Source organism: Ischnura elegans, chromosome X (assembly GCF_921293095.1).
Source record: "Ischnura elegans chromosome X, ioIscEleg1.1, whole genome shotgun sequence".
Lineage (NCBI taxonomy): Eukaryota > Metazoa > Arthropoda > Insecta > Odonata > Coenagrionidae > Ischnura > Ischnura elegans.
Genome location: NC_060259.1, coordinates 76,772,099 through 76,791,543, shown reverse-complemented (window position 1 = coordinate 76,791,543; position 19,445 = coordinate 76,772,099). Strand labels below are relative to the sequence as shown.

Genomic DNA, 19,445 nt, shown 5'->3' with positions numbered 1-19,445 from the left:
AGAGATTCTTTTTCTCAGTTTCCCCTAGACATATGGTAGGGACTGGGAAATCGATTTTTAACTTGGTCTCTCATTGTGAAGTAGGGATTTGTTGTAGGTTCTATTGTAATTAAACATGTGCCATTGATTTATATGTAAGACTTTTCTGTGTATCCTTAGCCAACAATATTATGTGCTCTTGATACGATAAAGTTGCATTAATTAGGTGTAGGTTGTATGGATTGGAGTATGCGATTAATTTCATGCTAGGAAAATATTTTTTTATGTGTTCATGAAGGCTGAGTTGTGATGAGATTAATGACATGGCATGTATTCATGTGCTGGCAAGATAAATTATTCTTTATCATACAGTTATTTATGTATATATCAGTATATTACCTTTTTATTAATGTATTTTACAGCATATTATCTTTTTCTGTATAAGTGTTGCATATTTACCTATCATGGTATTCTATGTGTATTTTTTTGTTGGATTTTGGTCTCACTTCATGAATATTCATTCCTGTTTGATGTCTTAGCCATTCAGTGGTGAATTCAGCTGCCACAAGGGATGCAATTGCTGGTATGCTCTCATTTAGCAGAGCACTGGATGCAAAACCTAAGGCTCCATCATATGATTCCAGCCCAGCAAAATCTAAGAAAGAAGTTCGAGTGGAGTCATCCAGCGATGAGGATGAAGAACAGATAAACAATGTCCACCAGGATGATGATTTTAGTGAGTAGTGGTATTGATGCACTTTTTTAAAGATCTTTTAAAGTAGGTAATACTTTCCATAAAATGTTTTTACTCTTTCATACCTTTGTGTATGCTCCTGTTTATTACTCCATCAGATTTGATAGTCCTGTGGATTGCAATGAGTGTAGTATGTATAGAATTAGATCTTGATGTGATGAAAGGAAGTTCAATTAACATGAAGAAGTGAATGCTTGTCATCGGAAAACATTCCAGAAATTTTTTTAAAATCAAATCGATGTGATAAAAACTTTGTAGTTTACCCTGTGCATAATTACTTCCTGATTAGCTTGCTGAAAATATGACTTGTCATTGTGCAAAGTAGGGTTCTATTATTTGAATATACTGTCTATAATATTAAATGCAATTATAATGGTTTTCATTGGTTGTCTTTAAGAATGAGGCTCTGCAGAAAAATCACCTCAAGTATGTCTTTGCACTCAATGCAATGCAATTTTTTTATCCTCTGTGAATATATATAGCATGTTTTTGAATGAATTGTGGAAGCTCAAAATCCTGTGTTGCAGTAATTAGAATTAAATGTCTTCCATCACAAAATAGACCTCATATGGTACATATTTATTTGCAAAAAAAATCTCAATTTTGGCTTTTCCTTGTTTCTAGTGGTTGTTAAAAACCTAAAAACTAAGCATATAGCTAGGAATTTATGTGAACAATCATTGGTGAGGATTATATTCCTTTAGTTGAGTGATAAATTTGGTACATATTAATCAGGTAGCATAATGAAACCATAAACTAATCTGGAAGAGAAAACCTATCCTCATGAGGGGAAGTGGAACAAAGTCACAGTTAATCTTTATCTCTGCCTTTATAAAATTGATTGTTTGAGGCGTAACTTGGAGAAAGCGATTCATAATTAAATTAAAAAGAAGAATTAATATTATTAATGTGAAAGCACAAAGTTCTTCTTTTTAATTTAATTACTCTGCCTTTATATTATATATTGACATTAAATTCCTTCCTTTGCAGTGTACCTGAAGTCCATGGAACTTAATATTATATTTACTTCATTTGTAATTTTTTTTTGTTTCTCATCTTGTGCACAGTATATCCAACTCTGGACCTGTCTGATGATGAGGATGATATCATTAGAGCTCGTATCGTTAGCAAGAAAATGGATGAGGCATGGAGTCCAAGGGCTCGAGTTGGTCCAGTAATGCCAAAAACCAATCGTCCCGTGAGGGAGGGCAAGAAGAGAACAGCGGTGGAGAAAGGGCTGGAGGCAGCAGCTGCCAAGAGGGCCAATTTGCCTGTAAGTCACATTCTTGAGGGAGTCTTGAGTCTTTTGCCAGTCACAGTGGCGGTGGGGTAAAGTCCTCGCCTGCCAAACAGCAAGTCATAGGTTCGAGTCTTGACTGGGTAAGTTACCCCTGTCCAGGGCATGGTTATTTGTGTATGTTAAATTGTTAACATGCTGATAACCTCGATGTAAAAGGCCGTATAGAGCTGTTTTTGGAGGTGTGAAAATAAATAAATAAATCTCTGGTGATATGACCTCCTTTGAATAATTTTGTTCTCTGTGGCCACCTGCGTCCAGAGAAAAATCTCTGGATCATTCTCTTTGTAGGATGATCTTGTGTTTCTCTAGGAAATGCAAGTTTGGTTTTGCCAGTGGTAGCCTGTGTTGCCTTAATGACTGCATAGTATACTTTCATCCTTACCCTTACATCCCTGTCTCTACCAGTGGCGCAGCGAGGGGGGGTTTTGGGTGATAAAACCCCCCCCCAGAGCTCAGAGAAATACTTAAGTCTAATCCATTAACTTAATTGGATTGATACTACTAATGGAATAGTGTAAGGATTAATAAAATATCCCTCAGAAAGCCGTAAAACTCACTATTTTGAACCATTTGTCTTAAAATTCCGCAATTTAATAATCTTGCACCTACCGTTTATCCTGGTGGGTATTCCATACACCCACACACCCCAGTATTAGTGGCACCTAAACCCCCCCCAGCCTAAATTCCTAGCTACGTCCCTGGTCTCCACCCTGGGCTCCTTAATCATGGCTGTGCCTTTTCCCCTCCCTTCCTCCCCCCTCTTGAGCTGTGGACTGCAAAAGTCTCAGACTAATGAGGCTGCCCTCGTATCTCCAATAGAACTGCAATATCTGGCCAGTGACATTCTGAAGTTTGAAAATGTTGAGGGATTTTACCTCAGTAAGTTGCTTTTCATGCCCCATGCTTTTCACCCCTCTTTTTAGAAATCTGAAAGTTTTGTGCACCATTTCCTCCTCACATGGGGAAAATAATTGCAGGCTAGGTGCCAATCTGTCTGGTGCCACACCCCCAAGTCGCTAGAGCTTGCCAAGGCTTTGAGCCAGTATGTTCTGTGCTCAGCTGAAGCAGGGGTAAGAATTTGCCGCTAGCTCCTCTTAAATTAATGTGTACTCTCAATTTCTCAGGAATCACGCAGTATGCTCGTGAAGTAAGATAAGTAAGCAATAAGAAACCAAGTGTCTGACACCTGGCAGCCAAAAATTGAAGCTTTGGAAGGGTGATCCCGTAATAAAGCTGTTTGAGCTCATGCTATTTTGTGATTTCTTGACAGTGTTCAGGAAGATTTCTTTTGATATCATCAAAACTTTATGAGGTAGCTTCCAAGAATTATACTCTCATTTATTAATTTTATTTGAGCAAAGTAATGCCCAAATAGCATTGATGCACTTTCGGGGTCATCAACAATATCTTTACACCTTTCCTAGCAGAAATGCACATAATGCATCATTATATATAAAATTGAAGCTGGCATCCTTCACTGAAATGATCAAAAATTGAACCTCGTGAGATTTACGATATCAAAATCACCTCTTCTTCTGCTCCTCTAATAAGGGATAATCATAAGGTGCACTCCGCAGATTTTGATCAACTTGGTAGGAAGGTAGTGTTTGGAAATAAAAGCCCAAATGTAAAATTTCTCATGCCACAATGTGTATTTAGTGGAGACAGTAGACTCGTGAGTTAGGCAGTCATCACCCATTTTCCTTCAAAGGGCCCCTAGACTAGCAAGTGCATAGCGAGGTGGGTAGCAGCAAGAGCCCTGAGGGACAGCCACTCCACTGGCCAGGCCAGCCCCCCCTGCTCTCATCGAAGGGATTTGGGGGATGAGAGGTGCAGGAAAAAATAGTTTGCTTGATTATTTTGTTAAAGGAAAAGTTCCAATGCTAACTGTACATGTCTTCACTTTATAAACAGACAGAATGTAATGGTAAAACCCTGTTTTGCTGTTTAATGCGAAAGGTGATTGCCCGATTAAACGATTTTTCTGAGTGGAGTGATGAGTACGAGACTATCGACGTGAAACCTTTGCTAATATGTAACAGTCATGGCATTTTTTCTGTCTAGCTTATCTAAATTTACATTAATTGGAAATTTTAAGTTTACATGTTGTAATTAATTGAATATATTATTTTTGGCAAAAAAAAACAGTCACAACAGAAGATTTCTAGCCAAGTTAGTCGTCCAGTGTGACTTATAAAACCAAGAAATGTGGATGTATAAAGTAATAAATCGAATAATAGTAATAGTAATGACAAAAAATGTGAATATTCTTTTTTTCTGACTATATCCTTCTTTCCTGGTATTTTCAGACTCCGAAGCGGCAATATTTGAAAAAGAAGATTAAAAAAGTGGTTGAGAGTAAGACAGCATCCTCTGATTCTTTGATTAAACCACCAATTACTAAAGGTAAGTTGAATTTTGAGTTGGCACTGTTTTGGTAGGGTACATTTTTATCCAAGATTTTTTAAGAGCTGTGTTCAGAAAATAAGAGGAATTTTAGTTTTTTGAAAAAAATGTATTTATTCGTCCACATTGATGTTGTCGACTTCAAAATAGTCCCCTTTAGTAATTATGCACTTGTGCTAGTGCTCTTCCAATCCTCCAAACACTACTCAAACTCAATCTTCAGGATCTTTGCCTTTAGCTCTGCTAGCGATTTCTTTGGTGCTCTTTATTATTGGAAATGAGAGAAAGAGGCATGAAGCCATCCATGTCTGGCAAATATGGAGGCTGGGGAATCATTACAGTACTGTTATTAGCCAAAAAGTCACAAAAAAGCAATGAAGTGTGAGCCGAAATTACCGAGCTCATAAAAATGTCTTACCTTGGCAGCTGCCTCAGGCAAGGTAAAAATTGAATACAGGTGAAAATTCTATTATACTTTAGGGCATGTTTACCAATTGTTTGTTTACCAAATGTTTCATAAATTGACAGTCTGACTGTTGACAAGCAAAACATTATTTTCTGAGCATACCTTATGTATTCCCTGATGAAGTGTTGTCTTCATTGCATGAGTTTTATTCCTGAAGTTAAAACATATTTGGTACATACTTTATTTCTGAATGTTAATAGAATTAAAGGTTACTATATGTGTCTAATTTTTCTTTATGATTTATTTATTGGCAATTAATTGATAGGATCAATGAATGCCTTTAAGTTGTTTGTAGTATATAGGGAATGTGATGCATACACTTAATTACAATCTAGTCTGTGGGGAGAGGGAGGTCAAAAGGATGAAACCTGTCCTGAAATTTTTGGGAGTTAGAATCTTAAATGTATGACTCCGTGAAAATTTGCTCCCATCCTTGCTAAAATCTAGCCCAGATGTCAGTTTCACAGAACTGATTTTTTTGCTGACATTGTCCATCTAAAGTTGTCCTACTTCTTAAATGCTCATCTTCCTCCAAATGAACTCCTCATCCCCCTAATATTTTTTTGATTTACCTTGCTTGGATAATGTGGATGCTTTTTTTAAAATATTAGTTAAGTGAAGAAGAAATGTTAGAATGTATAAATTATCAAAGGATTCATTTCAGAGGAATTACCTTTCACTTCTTTTCCAGCTCCTAAAAAGCCCAAGAAGGGAATGGCAACAGCCAAACAACGTCTTGGAAAAATATTAAAAATCCATAAGATGTTATCGCCTTGAAAATTTGGACACCGTTGTAAGTGCAGTATGTATAAAAGTGCATGCTTCCTAGAGGGACTTGAAGTGATTTCCCTAAAATATCTTGTAATGAACTTCTGATGTTGACTCAAATGTTAATTTCAGAAACCAGTCAAAATGTGCTATTGATTTCTAGATATAACAGACTCATTGGAAATTAAACTGGCAAATTGCAATTTATGGTGTAGTTGGCTGTGTGTCAGAGTGCCGAAAGACAGTATTTTTTATGCTGTGGAGGCAGACTGAAGGATATATGAGTAGATAGATGATTGAGGAACAAATGTTTGTAAAAAGATATATGACGAGTGACTCTATCCCACAATTCCAAAAAAATAAATAAATTCTTCAAAATATTGTGATAGCAAAGAATTGGGTTGTGTTCTTGCAATAGTTTGTACAAATTTAATCAAATGTAAAGCATTTTGGAATATATTTGGAATACTTCTGACTACTTGCATCAGAAAATTTTTGATGCTTGCTTGTGTGATGAAATGTTAACTTCAGCTGTGAATTCCTGTCATGCAGATGAGATCATACCTGGTATGTTCCCATGGTGGGCTGCTGTGAATGTACCTTTTCTTCCTCCCTGCCATGCACTCAGCACCTGTGCCGCATGTGAGGGGTAGGTTTTCTAAGATCAAGCAGCAGGGAAAGGGTTAAACCCTACTGTAGGCATGCGTAATTCTTTGAGAAACTTGATACGTAGATGAAATTGAGATCTGGATTATCTTCAGTACTGAGGTTGTTCTGTGCAAAGTCAAAAGACAGCTGCATAAAATCAAGATTAGCAGCCTCTTAGGGGCGGGGGTTACGCTGTACCAAATCAAAAAACTGCGTTAACACATTCAGTGCGGAGCACGTCAATAGGGTAGTTTCCTTCATCAAAGAAAACAAAAGGCATTGATGGCGATTCGTTACCCACCATTAGTGTATTCATAATACACAAATTATTTGGTTTTTGAAATACCGGTTTAGACGAATGGCAAGGGTCAAATTTTATCCTCATTTGAAAAAGGACAGATTGGCGCCCTTGCGATGCCACTCCACGTGACGTCACAGGGACCTAGTTTCTACACGAGAGGATAGGAGTTATGCATCGTCAGAGGCTACCAATGCATGCATGAGTCACAGAGCTCAGGGAAACATGTCTTAATAATCACTTATTAAAACTGGCTAAGGTCATAAAGTTTTCTTCGCTTGATAAGGTATTAATAAACCTTTTTTAAGCCATGCGCTACCAGACAGGAAGGTACTCAGCTACCCGTTAGCATCCTGCGTCCTATCAGCGGTCAGAGCCTCGATCAAGGTCACCTACCAGGCGGGAGGGGGAACCAGAAATGCGTCGTATGGACTTTTTCCCTTCATTCCTACTTACGCGTCGCGTTTTCGCGCGCTTGAAATTTTTCACTTTTCATTTGATCGCGAAAAATAGATATCGTCATTTAAAAATCTAAAAGCGTGAAATACGTACTCCAGGAGTAATAATCTTTCGATTTAGGCAATAAAAAAATAATAGGAAACCACCCTATTGGCGTGCTCCCCCAGTCGGGCCAGGAGCCCTTTCTCCACATCTAATATCCACTTCCGAGTCTTCCGATTGTGTGTATGGCCTTCAGCAAGCATTCCTCTTGTGAACAAAGAGTTTGAGGGTTCAAGGCGAACCCTTCGAAGGATACTACACACCGGGGCCGGGAACCAAGCCAGTGGCTTATACGCCCAATAACCCGGGGAGGGGCTGGAGAGGAAGGAAAAAGGATAGAGGCGCCGCCGCGATGGGAGCCCGCCGACGCCTCTGGGAAAGGATAGGAGCGGAAGGGACGGGACAAGGGAAGCGCACCCCAACGCTATAGAAGCGAAGGGGGCCCTACTGTTAGCGAAACCAAGCGAAACACAATTAATATTCTACCAATCCTAGTGGATTTTCCTATGAGGAAGAGAAATCCATCGATCGAATCGGTAGATTCCTCTTGTGAACAGTGTGCACCATTTGTAAAAAGCAATATTTGAACGGAAGTTATGGCGCAGAAACCTCCATCTGTTTTTCTTTCTTATTTTTACAGCCAATTTTGATGACTAATGATAGCATTGAATGTGTTAAATCAAGAAAGCATATAAAATCGAAGTTTCACCATCACAATTCCCTATTGTTTCCGGCCAGACTATAGTGTTGCTGTGTTAAAACGAAACTTGATGTGAAAGCAAAGTGCATAAAATCGAAGTTTTACTGTTATAAGTATCTACTCAATGATTTTGCCATGTCTTACAAAACTTTTTGTGTTTGGTTCATCCTTTAAGTCATTTGAACCTGCCTTTACTCACTCTAAATTCTTCTTGCCGTGTAGTACACATTGCAGGCGTATTGCATCAAAGATCTCAACAATTTTTTTCACCTTCTCACTTACGAAATGCCTGGGTATGGTGTCATCTTAAAGTTCGTTTTCTCTGGTTGACAGTAACATGAATGTCTCCATGTCAGAAATGAACTTTTTTCCTTTTTGCAATCAAGTAGATTAATTTTACACATTAATTTCTCGCATAAGCTCTTTTTGTTTAATTATCCCTGATATCATTGAGTGCAAATAACTGTATTCACTTAAAGTGCTAACCTTGGCACCCTCGTCGTATTTTTTCACAATCCCTCACCTATTTTAAATTTTTTTCTGTTTGGGATGCACTTTGGGGGGAATAGGTACTACAAAAACTTCCCACAACAAACAAGAAACTTCTCGCAGTCAATCAAAAACTTTTCATAATCTAGAAAAGTTTGTTGCCCAGAAAGAGAAATCCACTTTACAAACCATGATGACTATATGGGAGAGTGCTATCTATAACCATCATGGCAGTGCAGAACTGCATCTTTCTGTAGTGGATGGAAGGAAGTCATAAGGGACTTATGTTTCAAAGCATATTCACACACTTAAACTATATCATTGCCACCCTGTCATTCATCATTGTGATAAGGTATTTTACTTGCTTCATTTGCTTGATTTACATGTTACCAACTACATCCACAGTCAATGAGGTATTGTGGCTTTTTGCTGGTTGGTAATAAGTTCGAACATTTAGTCACTCTTTTAGAGAAGTGTTTGTTTGGTTCAATTTCACAATGATGAAATTTGGTACATTTAATGACTAATGAAAGCCTTATTTTTCCCCTAATATATTTGAGACGGACTAATTAATGAATTTTGCGATATTTCTGTTGGAAAGGATTTGCAATAGTACATCGCAACATTTGTCCCTAGTCGTGCCAGCAGCTTTTATTTACTAGTAAGCACAGTACCATGACTCTTATTAATGAATGTGTAAATGGTGCTATGTCAGTAAATGTGTTTTGTCAACTATTGAGGCTTATAATTGCATGGTTGATGACACATTGTACGAGTGAAACAATAGTCGGAAAAATTAGAAATCTGATAAATTGTGTGCAAAATCATCCCAGATTATTCGTCAAATCCATCGTAAGCCCAACCCATTGTAAAGCAGGGCTCAACGATATTTGACGCGGTATTCAAGAGTGGAGCTTGAGGATTTGTTTAGCAAAAAATAGAGTAGTGTAGTTCTTCCCATAGCTGACTTGTCTAGCCACATTCAGAAGTTTCCCCTCCGCCTATTCCTGAGCTTGCAAAAACCTTATCACTCTTTAATTCCGCATCCCTTGCTTCCTGTGGAGTATCAATCAGGAACCAGCAAGGAATGTGAAATGGCAAGCAAAGAAATTAATTAGTTGGTCACTTGATGAGTTGTTGCATGGCCACTTTTGTATATTGGTGGACAAAATATTCATGCTAAAAGTAAGCTGTATTTACATGATGCATTCACCAATACGAGTATGAGGCTGGACAAATGCTTGAATAGATGCATGAAATTAAAATGGGCTATTTCCTGGGTGTGTATTTGTGCATTTGCACAATTTTGGGTATGTGCACGGCAAAATTTCGATGGTGAATGTGTTTATGCATACCCTTACCGGTAAATGCATCGTGTAAATGTGACTTTAGAGGAATCAGGAATCATGAGTTTTTACATTTATATTCCTGTCGCACATTTTTCCTGCATGCTCTGGTGGGTCCAAGTGAGTAATATTCCTCTTAATATATGTAGTATCCAAAATGTGACATTACAACTAATAAAATCAACAGATTTAGGCGTTACTTGGTGGAACGATGAGATATTCATGGTTAAATAAAAACAGTACTATTCCACAACCTTAAGGTTGTGGAATAGTACTGTGTTTTTATTTAACACATTTACTGTGTTTTTATTTAACCATGAATTACAACTAATGTCTGTCTGTGTGATGAAAAGTATAACTAAATCTGACATAAGGACTGCTCGCAATACAGTGGAACCCCGATCTATCGTTCCCGCATTGATCATTTTCCCGCATTCATTGTTCGCCACTCCTGGTCCCAAATTAAGTTCCATAAAGACAATGTACTTTTTTCCCCGCATCCATCGTTCCCCGAAGTATCGTTTTCCCGCATTGATCGTTTGAAGATCGCGGTCGAGTCGTATAATTTTCCCGCATCCATCGTTTGACGAAAATGAGACGAAGTGTTTACAACGTGTTATTTATGGCTAATAACGACAGACACATAGTTTGAATCTTCCCCAGAGGATTGAAATACGATAGGGAGAAGCTGAGTGCCGTGGGATAGTTACATTAGTGCATTTCCCAAGATCCGCTATCCCCCTCCATTCAGCACTCGCCTCCCCTCTCTGACGCTTTCCTCTTCTCCAAAATCAAACAAAAGGTCCCAGCTCGCGCAGGGATCGAATTACGAAGACCTTAGCTTAGAAAGAAAATATCAAGTTGCTTGAGAACAAAAGAAACCTTTTTCTTGCCTCCCTCTTTCTCCCCGCTGACTTTTTTTTAGCCAACTCGCTTCAAAGTCCCCTTTACTGGAGGTCAACTGCTGCATGAATCACCTATTAGCCCTAAAGGTGTCTAAAAATGATTTTCGGCAATTGGTATTATACTTTTATTAGATTTAAATATTAGTAATGTGCACGTAATTCAAAAAAGATTGATACCAAACACAACGTATTTCTAACGATATTTAAGCATTTTAAGCAAGGAAATAGTTGGAATGATATGATGGTGATTTCTGGCGAATATCGATATCCTTGCAGCTGATAGTGAGCTTCACGGCAGTTGATGCAAAATTTTTTTCGTAAACAGGGCATCTGGTTACCATTTACGAGTTATGCTGCAAGTCTCACTTGTCTGAGTTGCTAACAAAGGGATGTCTTCTCAGGATATTTTGTTTCTCCCTACTAGCAATCTGAATTCATCTGCTCATCTAGAGCGACGCTACTTATTGTTAGAAATGAGTGGGTAAGTTGCCTTCTCTATAGGATAAAATTTTTTATTTCGCAGTCACATGGTCCTGCTTCACCCTCTGCAGTAAGCTCTGCTTACGCCATACGCGATAACATTAGTGCCGAACTTCACCTCGTACGAGTGGTTCCGTACTTTCCAGGGTGGGTTGAAACCAGCGAGTGTTTTCCGTGTGGGTTCAATATAGTCCAGTTTCATATTTATTAGTTTTATTTTTATTCGTCTTCGTACCATGGCCCTTCTGAAGAAACAAGTGAGAACTTTAAAAAATGGACTGAAAATAATTGAAGATGAAGAAAAGAATCCGGACTAGAAGCGCGTGAATATTGCGGAACACCTTGGTATGTTCGCTAGTAAGACAGCGGGGGTGGAGGTAGAGCGAGATCCCTCTTGAAAACAAGAAGTGGGATGAATCCGAGGATCAGGTGGGCGTGCCACTGACGATTAATGCCACATTGCCGCAATCACATTAAAAATTTAATTGCTAGAAAGGAACATTTCAAATAATAAACTATTTTTGGCCTTCTTGATCCATCTCATAACCAAACACTGCGTCAGCGAAAGCAGTTGTTTGAGGCATAACACGCTCATTTCTCTCGTAAATACGTGTACTTGTAATGGCATTTGATGGATAAGAATTTTTACATCAGACAGAAATGCATAATAGCAGTGAAAATTCCGAGTGGAGTGCAAACATATTTTAGCAAGGCGGCTTGTTCCTTTAGGATATTTGAAAGAGAGATAAGTCGAATCAACAATATGACCTAAGTGTTTCGATGAAGTAATAATATTCCTGTAATCAGCTAAATCTTTTTTGAATCCATAATTTGCAAAATCCAGCGTTTCCTGGGACATAGGCAACCCGGCCAAACATTCTCGCATCGATTATTTTCCCACATTCATCGTTTTTTTCATCCATCCCCCTGAAAAACGATAGATCGAGGTTCCACTGTATTGACATTGAAGGGGGTAATACTTTTATCATTGAAAGGTTCACTATTATGTATTTATTTTTCAGGGTGCCTTATTGGGATCTCTTCCACAGTTGCCTGTCATCATGTTTTTACATGGACATTGAGGGCATTCTTCATTTTGAAGATAAGTACAGCAGGTTGCTCCATCGTTAAGATTACTCCTGTCTCTCACAGTGGCGGCTACAACAAGAATTTGCATTTTTATTGTTGTGAGATGCCAATGGCAATATGGGATGTGATTTTTTTCTTATTCTGTTAAAAGTTTGTCAACTACAGTAGCTTTTTGTGCTCAAACACCAACTGTATAGAAAGAACATAGTACATAGTTAAAGAATTTATATCTGTGGTTGACATGTTTTAATTTGTTCATAACAGTATGAATGGCCTGTGTTGATTCATATTGTATTTCAATTGTTCTTGTCTACACTGTTAATACTAGTGTAATTCATGAGTATGTATCATCTCTGCAAGTTATGTGCTTGCCGGTACTCATAAAAGAAATGCTTTTTTCTGATGTCATTAATGGAAACAGTGAGCATTTTTGTGTAGGAATCAAGTTTTTTTGGAAGCCTGCATGGTTCTTGGTAATGTGCACATCATCTTGACTTGATGTACTCTTTTTGTTTTGTGAAAAGTTGTTCTCAAGGTGATTTATTGATGTTTAGTTTTGAGTAAATTTATTATATGGAAGCTTGAGCTGCCAGAAATTAGGTGAATAGTTTTCTACACTTAACTTCACTAGAATTGACTCTTGCAGCCTAATGACCATTGAAATATGATATGGATAGTAGCAATGGAAGGGATTTTATGAAGCTGAAAGATATTGGCTAATAGTTATTCCAGCCTATAGTCGCCATTTGTTATTTTGATGTGAGTGGAAATAGAAGAAAAATCATTGATGTTGGGTGCCTGTTTGAGAAATGGGGTTGCAATGAAGTTTCAATGTGCATTAAGTTTGCACAGGATAGCTTGTAAAAATCATGTTTCTTAGGTGATAAAACTGACAAACCTATTTAAAATAAGGGGTATGCCATCTCACAAGCTATTTATTTCTTTAAATAGTGGTATTATGTGATTCTTTTATAGATGACTCCATGCAGGAGTTTTGGGAGATTTATTCTCTTTCTACAACATTAATTTCAGTAACGTATTTATGATTCTCTATCCGATGAAATAACATTAATCAGGAGACTATTTATATCATGAATTGAGGGCATTGTTACTCTTCAAGGTGGTTGCCAGAAAAAATTTTTTGTAGTGAGATCCATTTGGAAGGAGAACCTAAGAACTTAACTACCTACATTTTGAGGGGGAATTTAAGTCCCTATGTTCCCCTGCTTACCTTGGCATAGTAATTGTTGAAAGTAGTAATCCATACTTGCCAAGTGTGCCATGTCAATTTAAGTGACTGTTTTAGTGCTTTACTGATGTGGTTTTGTTGGGGTTTTGATGAATTATTGAAATTTAAATACATCATTTATTATTTATCAATGAGTTATTCCATAAATATCATTGAAAGGATAGATGTGAGATTGAATGCAAATTAATTTGTGCAAATTGCTGCGACAGGAAATTTTTTTAAAAATCTTGGGCTTGGTGGTGATCATATTCTGCCCCTGTTAATATCATTAGAATGTATCATGTTAACATTTGAAATTTTTTATTTTATTTAATTTTTTATGTGAAATACACTGGTTTTTCTACCACTTGTCAAGAATAAATTATCACCAGAATTCTTCTGGTATCAGAATTTTCTTTGTCTATCAAATTTGGAAATCAGCATCTTAAAGTGGATAGATTAAAGTTTTCCTGGATATAGTGTTTCAGATTGTGTTTAATCAATCAAATGTATGGTAGATGAATGCCCATATATGTGATTTGTTATGAAATTGACTTAGTAATTGACTCATTAACATGACACGAGTTCATTTTTGTTAACTCTGAAGTATATTTGCCCTTACATGACTGATGTTTCTTCTACTAATTGAGCATAAATGCACTGAAAATAGTACAAATCATGGTGATGAAGAGGATATAATGATATTTATTAATTCTGTGATGTCTGTGAGTCAGTGTCCAGAGTGAGTGATTCTGAATGTTTCGCAAAAACATCACCAAAAAGTATTGAGTGAGGGAGATATTTAGTGGCAACACAGAGCCCCATCTTATCTTTTTTATGTTTAATGTGAAAATATGACTTATCTTTAAGGACAGGAGTCTTGTGTTTCATATTCCCTTTTTTTGTACGGGATGATTTCACTATATTTTAACTGAACCTATTATTTGTCTGGTTTTTTATAATATAGTTATGAAGCTTTATATCATGTTGTAAGAAAGTATATTTTTTATTTTAAATTCTTTGTTTTCTTTATTTCTTGTATATTTCTATGGCTGTGTTTAGGACCAAGAGAAGAAGTTCATACCCATGCTTACATGGGTACCCTCACCCACCAGTTTTCACTTATTTCTGTTTGAATGTGTATGTATAAAATTTTTATTGTATGTGGTTTCCTCTTTTACATTCTTATTGATAAGGTAAAAAGAGGATTTCATTATTAGTTGTAGAAAATAAGTTATAGAAAAGAAATTATTGAAAGGAATTTATATTAAAAGAAACGTGTATGTGCTTGTCTTTGACCCTTTCCCAAAGTAACCACCATCAAGGCAGTAGCCTCAGAATTTTGGTAGCGGTTCATTTGGAGAGCAGATGCATTTGGGGATAATCCTTTTTAAGGGGTGTACTGAAGCTTTTAACAGGGTTCATACAAGCTGGGGAAATGTTGGCGAAAAACTCCAGAGATGCTGAAAAAAAGATGAAAATCATAGTTGAGCAAGCAGAGTATTTTTGTGCCAAGGCCTGTTTGCGTGATTCATTAACACGTATGAGCTAATGTCTGTTTGTATGAGCGATTTTTATGGACCAGAACAGAACATGTACGAATGCATGAATCAGATTAGAACAGGTTCTATTTTCTGTATATGCATTTGCTCAAGTTGGGTGTTTCACAGTGCATTTATATGTTGATTCACGCGTTCATTTAGACAGTTACTCATACAGGTTAGTGTATCATGCAAACAGGCCTTTAAAGAGTGAGGTGGGTGTTTTGTTGCCATCCTGACAACAAGTAGGCAATGACACAGGTAGTGACAACTTGGCAATACTTAATTTTATTCCTAATTCTTGCTTTTATTTCACAGCATACTTTCCCCCTAAAAACCCGTATGTTTGCCTGCCTTGTCATTGATATGAAGTGAGGAAATTGTTAAAGATTTAATATGATAATCAGGGAAATTGAACAAGGAAATTTTGTGTGTACCCTGTTTAATGCTCAAACATTTTGAAGGATGAATGCTTCATGGGATTCCTACCAGGTGAGCTGTTCTAATAGAACCAACATTTCAATGACTAACTTGGCCATCATCCTGAGGACAATGAGTCACTCATGGCCTTGAAGGGGATGGCAGAGTTAGCCATTGAAACACGGGCTCTAATAGAATGGCTCACCTGTTGGGAATCCCACGAAGCATTCATCCTAATCGTTCGCCAGGAAAGCAGCAAGTCTTATATTTTGGAGGAGTTTGAATCCCTGAAGCCCTCCCCTCTCTAGCTTACCATGGCCTTGATCACTGTGAATATAACTTGCCTTTCACTCCTTGTTTTCTACCCTGCCTGTAGTTGGCTGGGAAGGGGCACTTGAAGCAAATTCAGCAATGTGTACATGGTAGCAAGTGTCTGTCACTATAAACATCTCATTAATGATCGGCACATCCTAAAAGCCTGTTTACATGGTACATTAATACAATTTAATGTATGGACATGAGATTGAAAGTAAAAGTTCTCAAGTTGTGTGAATATATGACCCGAAAAATACAGTCTGTTCTAATTAGGTTCATTAATTTGTGCATGTTCTGTTCCAGTCCATCAAAGTATTCATACATTTGGACATTAGCTTTTATGGGATAAACAGGCCTTAAGGTTCATTCCATCTGAAATTAATTAATTAATAGTGGCAGGCATAACTTGGTGGAAATCCTTTACTGTAGGATTTGAAGGAATAGAAACTGGGCTATTTTCACATGGTGATTAATTATGACTGACCATGGTTTTGCTACAGTGTAGCACTATCAAGGTGAGGAGTGCAGGTAAATTGAGCTGTATTTCCACTTATCCTACCCTCCACCCACAGTAATGCCTTCCCAAGCACAGAGCCCAACCACCACCTCCCCATAACCAACAGCACCCAAAAAATTTCCCACTCAAATTTTTTATGCTATGTATACTGCTCAACTTAACTGTAGTCCTCACCTTGATAATGTTATGCTGTAACAAAACCATGGTCGATCTTAATCACTATGTGGAAAAAGCCAAGTTTTTATTTCTTCAACTCCTGCGATCATACTAACTGCGTTGTGCCCAAAATTAAGTATCAAATTAGTGATAAAATATTTTTTCTCCAGGGAACATTCCTGTTTGAAATTTCGACCATCTAGAACAGAATATGCTGGATTTTACGAGATTCTTTCTCATTCAAATTGGTCGTCTGATTTTCTATGATTTTTTACAGGATATCATCAATATCAGCTCATTGCTAGGATGGATGTTGCGCTTTCAGCATGCATCAATGAGTTCACCTGTTCATTCACTTGTCTGTCAGCTTCCTCTTGTTAAATCTAGTTAAGAGGCAAATAGACTAAGCTTGTATTTTTCCCCAAGACAGTGAGCATAAATGACTTGAAATTTTTCTTTTTAATTGTGAGTGAATCTAAAAGAATTGACTTGTCTTCTTGCATTAACGTTCCCATCCATCAAATGCATCCATGTTGTAAACTTATTTCATGATAAATGACCTCATTCATTCATTTTCATATCATATGATCATATAAGTGTAATGATTAAGACCTATAAAGTGTTCATTTGCCACTGACGCCAGTGGATTTATGGCTGTGGGTAAAATAAAAATTTTCCTACCTGTATGCATGTTTGTGTAAAGGTATTTTTAAATTCTTGATGAAGTTTTTTTTATAATAAAAAGAAATGGATGTTATTGTGAAAATGGATCACAGGGATCCCAAAAACTGTATGTGAAATCATTTGTATTATGTAATAAAGTTGTTAGTAAACATCATCATTTTGACAGTGTTGACAGGTCAAGTCTTTTTTTGTCTATTTGTAAATGTGGCGTGATCCAAGGGCGTACCCAGGATCATAATTAGGGGGGGCAAGCCATGGTCTAGAGGGGAGTAAGCTATGGTCTGGGAACGGCAAGCCAATTTGTGACATTTTAGCTTGGAAAAGGTGAATGAAACCATCATTTTAAGAAAATTATAGCAGCGCTTTATTAGTTTATGAGATTATTTCCTTGAAAAAAAGATTTTATTTTAGTTACATACCTTATACTAATACAAATCATTTTTCGTGGGTTAAAAGAAAATTTGTTGAGTAATTTCCTTTCAATTCAGTACTGCTTTTGCTGAAAGACTCGCAATTTTTGCTTCTAGGGGGGGGGGGGGGCAGCTGCCCCTCGCTGGGTACGCCCATGGCGTGATCAAACTCAATATTGGATATAGAATTTGATAAGAAGTGCGCATAGGTCATGAATCCGTGGTGGTTTTGGTTCTTGCTGCTACAACATCCCTTCAAACTTACAAGTTCGAATGGTTGGTAAATTTTTTGTCTGAAACATTAGTGCTGGCGTATGCACTACACTTGATTCACAAGAAATCAACCGCTATCATTCATGACTTACAGAGGAAGAGTTTGTGAATATGATTTATGGCAGGGGTGAAGGATGTGGTTCTCTCTAGATGTGCCAATGACTTAGGCTAAATTAAAATTCTTGTGGATGAAGCATATACATGAGAGTATTTAATAAACTGGAAAACAATAATGGCCTGAAAGGCAAAACTTAACGAAATAAATTAATAGTCACAATTCAGAATTAGGTTTTTCATTCTATTATAATTTTTTTCATGAAAACTTGCTTTAAAATATTGTTTTTTATTTTCAACTTTTTAGTTGTAAATGAAATAATAATAAAACAGCGTTGTAAAAGTGGTTATGTACACTTAATTTAATATGTTGTGCATTAAGCTAATTTTTCCATTCCTTAAGAAAAAAATAATTTTTATTCATTAATACATGATCTAAGAAGTATTTCTCTTTTAATTGTTTATTCTAGCTTAACATATTTTGTCTTCATTAGTTTAATTTTTTAAACAGTTTGATCTGGATTTGTCGTTTCGCATTTTTATTATTTGTATTTAAATTTTTATTTGATATTCATATATCTTCTGAAAAGTATAGGTATTCTTAGTTTTTTCCTATGTTTTATGCTCTATCTCTTATCACTTACTCAACCTGCCCCATATCTTTCTGCTCTATGGTAATAGGAATCTAAGGTGGATGAGAAACTTGATAAAGATAAGAAAAAGCTATATATCAATGTGATACTTATTTATAGTGCATGCTAAGGTAGGTTTGTTGAGATGTGAATTTGTAAGGGGAATTGAGTGAGCCAGGGTCGCAGCTAGGAATTAAGGCTAGGGGGCGTTTAGGTGCAACTAATACCAGGGTGTGTGGGAGCATGGAATACCCTTCAGGATAAGCGGTAGGTGCGAGATTAATAAATTGCAGAATTTTAAGATAAATGGTGAGTTTTACGGGGATCGGGTTGGTGTGGTGGCTAGAGTGTTGGCTTCCCACCCGGCAGGCTCTGTTTCAAATCCCGGCAGTGGCAGAGAATTTTCAAAGACTGCCTGATCCCTGCTTGAGTGTTGTGTGGAGGACATTTCAAGCGTAACACTCCGTCCGTTGGATGTGACATTAAGCCGTGGTCCCCTTGGTGCCTTTCGTTAAGAGCAGGCTAATACCGATGCCAGGTTTCTCTCCACCCTTCCCTCATGGCGCAAATGACCTCAGCTGTCAGTCGCCTCCTCCAAATGCCATGGTGAGTTTTATGGCTTTCTGAGAGATATTTTATTAATCCTTACACTATTCTATTAATAATATCAATCCAATTAAGTAAAATGGATTAAGCTTAAAAATTTCTCTTGAGCTCTGGGGGGGGGGGGGTTTATCCCCCAAACCCCCGTCCTGCGCCACTGGAGTGAGCCACCAACCTTGAGGAGTTTGGGCAGTAATAAGGTGGTCAATACATGGCATATGCATATATATGGGAAAATATCACTATCTCCAGATGGATCTCCCTATAAGTTGCCAATTGGTCAAAAAATGAGTTTAGTAAAATTTCAGCTCAAGTTTACACCTTCAATAGTCTTATAGTTTAAAAACTCTATGTTAAATTAAGTTACTCGTTCAATGTAAATTTTTATTTGAGTGAGCTAGTTTCAGACATTATATTTCTATGTTGGTTTGACCATTTGTGGTGTCCACGCACTATCATTTTCATTTTCTGTTGATAAATTAG

At 37.2% G+C, this 19,445-nt stretch overlaps 1 protein-coding gene across 3 annotated transcripts in view; it reads left to right on the top strand.

Moving 5' to 3' along the window:
* The window catches only part of LOC124170679 (lysine-specific demethylase 7B-like), a 51,068-nt gene extending 33,923 nt beyond the window's left edge, over positions 1 to 17,145 (top strand). For all 3 annotated transcript variants that reach the window (XM_046549578.1, XM_046549575.1, XM_046549577.1), the window contains 5 exons: positions 519 to 715; positions 1,801 to 2,006; positions 4,343 to 4,439; positions 5,597 to 5,698; positions 12,063 to 17,145. In XM_046549578.1, coding sequence (XP_046405534.1) covers positions 519 to 715; positions 1,801 to 2,006; positions 4,343 to 4,439; positions 5,597 to 5,682 — 586 coding nt within the window. In that variant the 3' untranslated portion in view covers positions 5,683 to 5,698; positions 12,063 to 17,145. The remainder of the gene's footprint in view (positions 1 to 518; positions 716 to 1,800; positions 2,007 to 4,342; positions 4,440 to 5,596; positions 5,699 to 12,062) is intronic.
* The last annotated feature ends 2,300 nt before the right edge of the window (positions 17,146 to 19,445 follow it).